General features: G+C 28.3%; 2 protein-coding genes across 2 annotated transcripts; one reads left to right on the top strand and one right to left on the bottom strand.

Moving 5' to 3' along the window:
* Nucleotides 1-1,228: 1,228 nt before the first annotated feature.
* Nucleotides 1,229-2,686, top strand: LOC130935273 (nucleolar protein 16). Its single transcript, XM_057864959.1, has 3 exons — nucleotides 1,229-1,740; nucleotides 2,011-2,132; nucleotides 2,253-2,686. The coding sequence occupies exons 1-3, from the start codon at nucleotides 1,416-1,418 to the stop codon at nucleotides 2,367-2,369; spliced, it is 564 nt and encodes a 187-aa protein (XP_057720942.1). The 5' UTR covers nucleotides 1,229-1,415; the 3' UTR covers nucleotides 2,370-2,686.
* A 164-nt stretch (nucleotides 2,687-2,850) lies between these two features.
* LOC130935272 (E3 ubiquitin-protein ligase NLA) lies at nucleotides 2,851-5,738 on the bottom strand. The gene is made up of 6 exons (XM_057864958.1): nucleotides 5,335-5,738; nucleotides 4,913-5,157; nucleotides 4,509-4,763; nucleotides 3,879-4,016; nucleotides 3,404-3,462; nucleotides 2,851-3,292 (listed from the first exon to the last, which is right to left on the bottom strand). The coding sequence occupies exons 1-6, from the start codon at nucleotides 5,510-5,512 to the stop codon at nucleotides 3,187-3,189; spliced, it is 981 nt and encodes a 326-aa protein (XP_057720941.1). The 5' UTR covers nucleotides 5,513-5,738; the 3' UTR covers nucleotides 2,851-3,186.
* Between the last annotated feature and the right edge of the window lie 5,299 nt (nucleotides 5,739-11,037).

The following is an 11,037-nucleotide window of genomic DNA, read 5'->3' as shown; positions in this document are numbered from 1 at the left end:
AATCCTAAATGGGCATCCAAGGGGGAGTATTGTGATAAGAACAAGCAACGTGGATGCCCATTCCCATGTAAAACTTATATTTTCAAAAGAGAATGAAGATTAAATGCATGTTGAAAATAAAGACCCCATGCATGTATAAATAGGGGGTGTTGTACGAGTCTTGAGATACAGCAATAAAAAAATCCTCTTCCTCTCTTTATACTTTCTCCTCCCCTTAATACGCTTCTAATATATAAAAGTAGTAAATATATAAGTTTCTATTATATTGTGATAAGTAATAAGAAATCTATTCCTTCTTTATGTTACAACCAAATACTCTTCTCCTTATATTTCTATTACAATTCTTTCTCTTCTTTTATTTTATAAGTATTTTAAATTCTATTTTCTATTACTCTTTACATATAATATTAATAGCAATATTAACCATCTTTATTATATTGAGATAGTATCAAATGCAAATCTCTCTCTCTTTATTTTTAATACTTTTTCTTATCTTTGTATATATATACACAATACAACATATAATATTATTATATATATATAAAATTATTGAACTAATTATATTAATAATAGAGTCTTCTATTTATACATCTTTATTTTATATATCCTTTATTTTACAACAATAGGTGGCATATTCTGATGACTAGTACCATTGATGATGTTGAATGGCACTTTCAATTTATTAATATGACTCCTCAACAATAAAACCGATTGTTATCATGTTATGTTCATTTAGCAAGCATACCTCTTGCTTTAAATACTTCTAAAAATTGAGAAAATGTGCATTTTGATGTAACTAAATACAATGGAATCCAGGCACAAAAATACTACTAATCCTTTTCAGGCAAATGACACCATATTGAAGCATACTCATCTAGCAAATTTGCTTATTTCTTTTTCGCTAATCATGTGCCTTCAATCATATGTAATGAGAGGACCACAGCACACAATAAATGTTTTAATTTTTTGTTGATTAAAAAAATTAATTTTCTAATTAGACTTAAAATTTAATTTTCATGTACCATATCATATCACAAAAAAATAAATTAATTAAAATTTTTTCTAAACAAGTGAAATTAGATTAGGATTAGATGGTCGGGTATTAGAAATTAAAATTAAACTCTTATATTAAAAAAGAAAAGAAAAATTAAAGAGATATTTGTTTCCAAATTAGATGACAAGAAAAATATGAACCATTTATTGATGCTAAATTGTTAAATGCTATAGCGTGGAACTTCTGAGCGAACGACACCGCTTCGATATCTGATCAAAATGGAATTTTGATACACGTGTGCCCTAAACCCCTCACATCGCGATAAACCCTTGCCTTGCACCTTCCTCCGTAAGCTGCACCCAAATTTCTGGTTCTTCATCAAATCTAGTTCACACTTCACTGACCGAGAAAAAGAGAGAGGATGGGAAGGTCGCGAAGAAAGTACAAGCAATCTCGTACAAAGGTTAGAGTAGGGTTGCCGAAGAAGAAACCGCGGGTTTTCAAGCCGGCGTTTTCCGTTCCGTCGAAGCTGGCAGAGTCAGTGGCGGACCTCGACCCCACCTGGGACGACCAGGGAACTGTAACTCAGAACTACAAGTCCTTCGGTGTCGTCTCCAACCCTAATTTGCTCAGCACCGAATATCGCACTCCACAAATCGTCGACACCGAGTCGCTTCAGGATCCACCTCCCCCCGCCGACGACTACTCCGCCCTTGACGATTCCGGCAGTGACCTCGAAGAAGACGGTAACCCACTCCCTTTCTATCTTTGAATTTTCTTCTGATTTTTTTTCTCTGATGTGCTTTAATTAATTGGCTTCCTTCTCTAATAAATTATAAAATGTTAATTAGTTTAGCTAGTTCTTGTAATTGAGCCTTGAACCCTAGATTCATAGTTTTGTTCCAATAATATCCAGGGCATTTATATCAGTCTAAATTTCTTTTATCAAGGTGCATGTATTTTAATTTTCACTTAGGAAGATGGGTACTTTTGATATATCTTTTTGGTTCATGTAGATTTGAAGTCAGCTCTAGGAAAGAAGAGGAGAGATGGTAGGGGTGCTCTTCCTCAACCTTTGACTGCGATTCAGCGCGTTCATATCAGCCGGCTGGTTGATAAATATGGAGATGATTACAAGGTTTGATATTGCTTTGTATTTTCAGGACTCCCAGATTATGAGATTAATGCTTAAATTACATGTTTGTGGTTACAAAAAATTGTGAGATGGGTGCTTATATGTGTTTCATCTTTTTTGCAGAGTATGCTCATGGATATAAAGCTAAACCCCATGCAGCATTCAGTTGCAACTTTAGAGAAGCTATGCAAGAGGTATCATATGCATAAAAACAAGAATCCCCTTATTTTGAGCAAGTGAAATATGCCATACTGAAGGTTGTAATTTTGATCTATGGATGTTGTCGTTATTACCCTGGTTCCAAATCAAATTTTGCGACACTAAGGATGTATTTTTCATCTTTTACATTACATGTACTTACTGACACACTTCGAAACGAAACAAGTTTGATCATTAGGAAATCCTGTTACTGCTTGCAAATTTATTCCTGGTATATGGGTGTAAAAGTTGCTTTAAAACGAGTTTGATCATTGAGACCTTATGTGAACTATTAAATTCTTCACTAATGATATCTAATGACTCGACATGAAAGGCTCCTGTTATTGTTTGATGTTAAATATCACCTTGTTCTGTCTCTCGTCCTATCATCAAGTGTGAAAGCAAAATTTATGTTTTGGTGCATGTCCTTTTCTTTGCTTCCCTCCAATTCATATACAGAGTTTTCAAGGTAGCATTCATGTAATTGCCCGTGAATCACGGAAATTGATTATGCACGAAACTATTTACGAAGACTGGTTATTATCTTATCCAGTATCCAGTTAGGCTACAGCTCCTTATACAATTTACGGACAGAAAAGAAAGAAAGAGAAAAAGGGAATCGGCTTCTATCTCATCACTGAATTCCCGTTTTTTTGCTTGAAAATTTATGTCACAAGGAAACACCCCTTTCTTATTAGTGATACTGACAAAGAACCCCTTCTTGAGAAGTAACACCAGCTTACAAGCGGTTTTAACAAACACGATTCAGAATGTTATATACAAACCATATATCAGCAAATGTGTATTCACATTTAAGCTTTGACCGCAGAATCTGAGATGGCTTCTTGACTCGTTTTGCTTAGACACCTACGAATAACCTGCATTGCGATTCCCAGTGTTCCTTTATCTGTTTAAGCCTCTCTACCCTTTCTGATTGAGCCCTTTCCTCCCAGTATTTCTGGCAGCTGTACAAGTATTTCAAACATTAGCTTATTAATAGAGTTACAAAGGATACACTGTAAGCACTCCTCCAAAATTTAAAGTAAACTTTGATGATGGAACAAATAGGATCATACTTTCGGCCCAACAGTATATTTAGTTCTTCCAAGCGCACAGCTCCTTCATACACTCCACTCTGCAATATGAAAAGAAATCTTAGCATAAGTTCTATTGTCAGTGTGACAGACATTTAATCTATTATCCAAAAAAGTGGCCGACTTAGTTGCTCACTATATCAAAAGCCATAGAAACCTGAGAATGGATTGGATGACAAAAAAGAACAATGAAACTCTTAATTCATCAGATAAAAAAATGCTTTTCCGCCTAAAGGCAAATGAAGCATGAAATAGCATCCTTATCATGTGTGTTTGATATTACAATGTGTTTCATAGTCCATTACATCATGGTTGAGTATCCATTGCACCTCTTAAACATAAGTTTTGGATGCAATAATCAGAATGGACATTCGGTTTTACATTTCATTCAAAGCAAAGGAGTTGCAGGAGAGCTTGCAAATTGCAATACAAATATCATATCTGATAAGGGGGTTACCTCTCGGCACAAAGGACATTTTTTCTTAGAATCGGATGCCTTAATTCCATCAACAATAGATACTGATGCAGCAGAGCAAGCACAAATATAGCAGAATATGTGGCCACAGGTTAGAGAAACTGGATCAAACACTGTGTCCTGTCATTGAGGAACAAGAGGGGATCAATATTGTTGATGTACTCCAAATATTCAGAAGATAAAATTGAAAGTTAAATTCTTTAGAGCTATACATTCAAAAATTATTAGATATTATTAAGGGTCTGTTTACTTCTTATTTTCAATGATAGTACTTTTTGTTTCCAGGCTAAAAAGTTTTATTATTTTCATTCTTTTCTAGTTTTCTTCACAAAGTTCTAAAAACAGAAAACAGTATGAAATCATACAGAAAACAGTTTATGAATTCTGAGGTAGTATCTTCTACATTTTGGTGAAAGCTAAAGTTTTTCCTTCGGTTTAAAATCCTGACACAATCTCTAACTTGATTAGATCTATTTGCATGACTGCATCCAAGCAACAGTAATCTACAAATAAATAACTACAGTGGGACTGCAATCTGAATGAAGATACTCGGTATGTGAATAAAGCACAAAAATTTAGTTCCAATACACCCAACAAATAATAATAACTTACCAGGCATATAGAACAAGTCAAGTCGATATCAATTTTGATGGAATCAAGTAGCTCACAAGTGAGTGCTGGTTTTCCATCCTTAAACGTGAGAGAACATCCATCAAAGAAAGCATGTGCCTTCCTAGACTGGACCTTAGTTTCCCTCAGATTGATGTGGAAGGCCATAAGCTCACAAAGCCAAGGACTTTGCAGAATTTCCTTGTGCATACTCTGGACCTGTGACTTGAACATTTGTCCTTGCCTGGAATAATGAACCTGCATGCAGTGACAAATACAATTGAATTAAATAAGTAATAATCATATACAAATTAAAGAATTAATTAACACGCCTCATAATAATTTTTCACCTGAATTGTCCAAACTCCAAACATAACAAGCAAAAAGGGACACAAATAATGCAATACCTTATCATATTTCTTCAGTATTTTTCTGATTGCAACAGCGTTTATGAGTGCATAAGTAACAAGGTCTTTTCCTTCTTGAATGAGAGCGTTGTGGCTCCCTTGTGATTTGCCTTTGAACCAGAAGAAGTACTTTCTGAAACCAGAAGCGAGGTGCAGGTCCAGCAATTTCTGAGCCCGCTGGTTGAAGCAGCCTACTATGGCTGACATTTCAGTGAGAAGCGAAGGGAAGAAGGTTCCATCGCACACTGAATGAAAAACATTCACAGCACAATTAATTCATAATCACAAGTAAAGCTCAACATGCAATCAATTTGGTGTATGGAAAACAAAGAATAGGTCATGCATGTGATTGAATTGAAGGCAAAAAGTTAAGGGGGGAAAAAAGGGAAAAAAAAGAGAGAGATTTTGAATGGAAAAGTGACCTGGGCATTGATCTGGGCAGGTGTTGAGTGGAAGAGAAGAAGATGATCGAGATGATGATGATGAAGAGTGTCGTCGGGAGCAGCGCTTCAACATCTTCTTGAGCTTCTTGAAGCCAACAACAGGAAGCTTCTTCTCCTGGCCTTGCATGTACTCCTGGTATCTCTTGCAGAACTTCATGATCTCTTCTTCTTCTTCTTCTTCTTCGTCCTTTCTGCAAACATGTACTGTGCATGCCTTGTCTTCGTGTGCGTGGGTTCTGCTTCTTATATGAGAAAGTGAAGGTGAAAGCGCAACAAAAGCATCTGAATTGAGATTTGAGTGTGTTGGCAATGGCAGCGATTTGGAGTGGTTAACGTGTACAAATCATAAACTCAGAAAGTGACACTTTGCTTTTGCTCCTTCTCTCTCTCTCTCTCTCTCTCTCTCTCTCTCTATACAAAAAGTCAGCTTGTATTTATCTTAATTCACAGATTGAGGGAATTACTTACTCACCACTCCTTCCAAAATAATAATAATGATGTTCCTTTCAAAAAATTACTATTTGATATTAGAATATTATTTAAATTTTAATTTTAATTAGTACAAATTGCCTATACAATACTTTCTAAATCATGTCAGTTTTGACTTTTGACGAAGTCGTAGTGAAAAAGTGATTTCCTCCCCCATATATAAGATTTTTTATTTTAATAAATAAATTAATTATAATAATTACTGAAATAAATAATTTAAAAATTATTTTATAAAATAAATATTCTTCTCATATTTTATTTATAGAAATCATTTTGTCCGTATTTATATATTTTTTATTTTTTGTATATTTTATGTATAGTATAAATGAGATATTAAAAAATTATCTCGTTAACAATAGAAAAGAGATATGAGATGAGTATTTATTTTAATAAATATTTTAAAAATTATTTATTTTAGTAATTATTATAATTAATTTATTTATTAAAATAAAAAATTTCTCATATATATATATACCTATCTTTTTCTGATTTCTAAGATAAATTTTTTTTATTAGTTATTTTTTAATTTTTAGTTTTTATTCAGTTTTTTTAAAATTTATTATTATTTAATTAATTTAAATATTTATTTTTATGTATTAATTGTTTAAAAAATTAGAAAATTTATTTATTTTTTATTTAAAAATTGAATAACAGATAATATTTAAAAGATATTTAGTTGAATTGTTAAAAAAATGACGATGTTTGTACTATTGTTTTGGCATATTTTTTTAATTAAAAAAGATTTTTATTTTTTTCTTTTTATTAATTATTTTTAATATTAAAAAACAAAAAAAAGCATTGTATACAAACATAATACACTTTTAATTTAAATATGGAAGGGGAATAGTGTAGAATGCAGTTATGAAATGTACGGATGTTTTACGCAGTTATGATGTCAAGAGCAAATCGGATCCTTCGATTTATGTTTAAAAAATTAAAAAAAATTACAGCATACAAATTGGACCGTCTGATTTGTGTTTTAGACAATTAAAAAAATTTTAATATTAAAATCGGACCATCCAATTTTTGTTTTCAAAATAAAAAAAAAATTAAAAGTACAACTCGGATCCTTCAATTTTTTCTTCCACACAAATCACACCGTCTGATTTGTGTTCTTAATTTTTTTAATAAAGAAATCGGACAGTCCATTTCTTTTACTTTATAGTTCAAAAAAACTGTTCTCACATTTATATTTAGTACCATCCACTTCTATAATTATACACAACACACATAGAATTTACATATCAAAAAATGAGCCCATGATAATGCCCTGTATAATATATTTTTTTGACCGCATATATAAATTTAAGGGAAAAGAATAGATAGGTCCCTAACTTTTTAAATTTTTGACAAATATATTCCTGACAAAATTTAAATATAAAAAAATCCATGACTTTAACAAACGGAGGACAATTTAGTCCTTCCGTCTATTTGCCTCTTATACACCAAACGAAATTGGCTGACTTGGCTGAAACGGTGTCCAGGTGTTCGTTACAGTGCCACGCTGGAAGAGGAATAAAGTTCAAAAGACAAATAAGTCCTTGACGTTATTTTGCAAATAAAGTTCGAAGGAGAAATAGGTCCTTGAGAATTTAGTTCATTATACTTCTATTATGCTTCTTACGAGAATTTAGTTTATAAAATTATGCTTGTATTTTAAAATCTAGTTAACTTGTTGTATTTTGCAATTTAAATTATTTGTATTAAAATTGCGGACTTGTTCTGTTTCTACTTTTTTTTTCTTAAATTGCATTAGTTCAATTTTAGTGCATTTGTGTATTATATTAGAATTTGTTAAATTGCATTAGTTCAGTTTTCATCATACCACTGGCATTAGTTAGCATCAATTCATTTATGCATCAAGTTAGCATTAGTTCATTTGTACATCATTCATGTATTAAGTTAGCATTAGTGCATTTGTGTATTATATTAGAACTAGTATTTTTATCCATAATAACATTAAGAGAATAATTTTTTTTTTTTAATTATAGTTCACTTTGTTCTAATAGTATAAATTATACATGGCACAAAAGATTTATAAAATTAAACTACTTTTACAAAAAAGTCGTAAGTTGACAAAAGTCTCTGGCTAAAAAGACCAAGATATCTGCAGATAAAAAATTAAATAATAAAATTTTTAGTTATTATTTTTATATGAAAAAGTCTAATTTTTTATTAATAGTTAATTTTAACATTCGTTATTTAAAATTTAAAATAATTTAATGTGTATACTTTTACATTTAAAATATTTTAATTATAAAAAAATATCGGATGACATATTTTGATTTGTCAAATTACTAATATAAAATATAATTATATATAGAGTAAAAATAGTAGAGAGAAATAGAAAATAGAGAGAGGTAGATGAGAGAATTTAGGAAAGGAGTTTATTAATTTTGAAAAAAAAATATTTCTCTCAATTTTAATAAGCGTGTCACATGTGACACATTTGATTATTAAATTAGATAGTAATATATGATACATAATATAGGTATATTTCAATTAGATAGTAATATATAATACATATAGAAGTATAATGAACTAAATTCTCAAGGACCTATTTGTCCTTCAAATTTTATTTACAAAATGATGTTAATGACTTATTTGTCTTTTGAACTTTATTTCTTTTTCAGCGTGGCACCGTAACAGACACCTAAAAACCATTTCAGTTACGTTAGTCAATTCTATTTGATATATAAAAGACAAATAGATGAAAGAACTAAATTGTCTTCCATTTATTAAAGTCAAAAACTTTTTTATATTTAAATTTTATCAAAAATATATTTATCAAAAATTTAAAAAATCAGGACCTATCTATTTTTTTTCTAAATATAATAAAAAATGATATAGACAACTTCAGCCATCAGCTATATATTGTGCTACATGTAAATTAAATATAGTAGAATGCAGTGGTGGAACTTGAAATAAAATTTTGGGGGGCCACATAGAAGATAATTGTCAAAATGCTTTTGATATGGACTCCATTTAAGATAAGCTCGTCTAATCTCATTTCTCTGGTTTTGGTGATATTGCCAAATTTAAAGCCGTTTTTCAGGGTCTCGTTCCAAAAAATTAAGGTCAAACTTATCAGATGTAACTTTTTGAACTTTTAAAAGTTGTATCTCACTTTTTTTGCGATTCATTAAAGTAGAAAAACTATCTACATGTGTTGATATTGTAAAAATTATATGTTCTCCTTCTTAAATATTAGTCTTTCTCTTAAAAAATGCATCAATTCTTTAATTTTTCATTATTGTTTTATAATAAAATTTGAATATATATCCTGTAGAATATGTAAAAAAGAAGTTAGAAGAACAAATATTAAAATTTATAATATTTATTGAATTTTTTTATCAATTTATACAAATACAATAATATTAATACTTATTGAATATTCAATTATTTTTTATCATATAAAAAATTAAATTAAATAAATAGTAAAATATAAAATAATATTAAATTAAATAAATAAAAATATCTAATTTTTTATATTTAAACTTAAAGGTAGAAAGAGTGTTGCTTATTAAATTTATTGGGTACTTTAAGTCATAGTAAAATATTTAAACCAATTGAATTATTTTTTATCTTTTAAAAAAGTACTACTAATTTTTTTATAAAAAATTTGGGGGGCCGTGACCCCCTTGTGTGAACTAAGCTCCACCACTGGTAGAATAGATCCTTATATGATCTCATCAACATGATCATTGGTTGGCTCTTTCTTGGGGTCCACAAGTTACATCATCAAAGTTTAGATGCTCGGAGAAAAAGAGCTTACAAATTCAGGTCGTTTTTTTATGAAAATAAATATTTTTTAAAATTAGAGAAGATACATAAATTAAAGTGTTTGATTTCTGTATTTTAAATTTTTAATATAAATCAGATGATTTAATTTATATACTTTTTACATATTAGACGGTTTAATTTTTATATTTCTAAAAATAAGATAATTTAATTTTTATATATCTAACAAATTAAACGATTCGATTTTTATTTTTTTAATTAAACGGTTTCACGTTTAAAAATAATATCTTAACAATATATATTTTAAAAAAATAATATCAAAAGCAAAAAGCTTTACAAATTCAAGATAAAAGTTAAGACGTAATTATTTTTATATAAAATTAATAATTAAAAATAATTAAATAATTTAATAAATTTAATAAAATTATTATTTAATAATTTTTAATTATTAATTTATATTAAAATAATTATACGTAAATATTTATCCAAATAGAACCAAGAATAATACACCACCAAATCCTGCCAATTCCCACCTTTAATTTCTCTTAGACTACCATTATTATTCGGTGCTCTTTGTTGTTAATGTTAGCACTTAGCAATATAATGTCATCAATTAATAAACGCGGTTTAATTTGGCTCCTTCACGTCACGACCACGAAACCAGGTGGTGGCCCCCTTATTAATATTGCACCTTAGCTTCCTGTCTTTTTCTCCTTCAGAAAATTTCAATTCCCTTTCTTAAAAAATACTAAAATTTTTTTTACTAAAATGATATTTTTTTCTCTATTTTTAAATATATATTTTTTATAATTTAAAAAAAAATATTTTTTTAATTTATTTTAAATTTTTTATATTAATTAATGTTAATTTTATCTATTTAAAAAAAAATAAATTATTTTTAATAAAAATATCTTTTAACAAAAATTTTATTTTTTTGTTATTAAATTTTACTTATTAAAATATCTTTTAATATTTTTTATTCATTAAATTATATTTTTATCAAAATATTTTAAAAAATTTAATAATTAAATTATTTTTTCTAAGATATATTTCAATAATTTTTTAATTATTAAATTATAATTTTATAAAAATTTTTGTTAATAATTATTTTTATATTTTACTATTAATTTTGAAATATTAATAAATATTATTTTAACATTAAATAAAAAATATTACTATTATTAATATGTATAACAATTAATATATATTAATATCAAAAAATAATTTTTCCAAAATTTTTTTGTTTAATATTAAAACAATAATATTGATATTATAAAATTAATAAAATATAAAAATAATTATTAACGAAAAAAATTACAATTTAATAATTAAAAAATGATTGAAAAGTATTTTAAAAAAAATTAATTATTAACTTTGTTTAAAAAATATTTTGATAAAAATATAACTTAATCAATAAAAAAATAATTTATTAAAAGATATTTTAATAAATAA

The sequence above is a fragment of the Arachis stenosperma genome, chromosome 6 (assembly GCF_014773155.1).
Source record: "Arachis stenosperma cultivar V10309 chromosome 6, arast.V10309.gnm1.PFL2, whole genome shotgun sequence".
NCBI lineage: Eukaryota > Viridiplantae > Streptophyta > Magnoliopsida > Fabales > Fabaceae > Arachis > Arachis stenosperma.
Note: the sequence above shows the minus strand (reverse complement) of the source record. Positions and strands in the feature narration are given on the sequence as shown.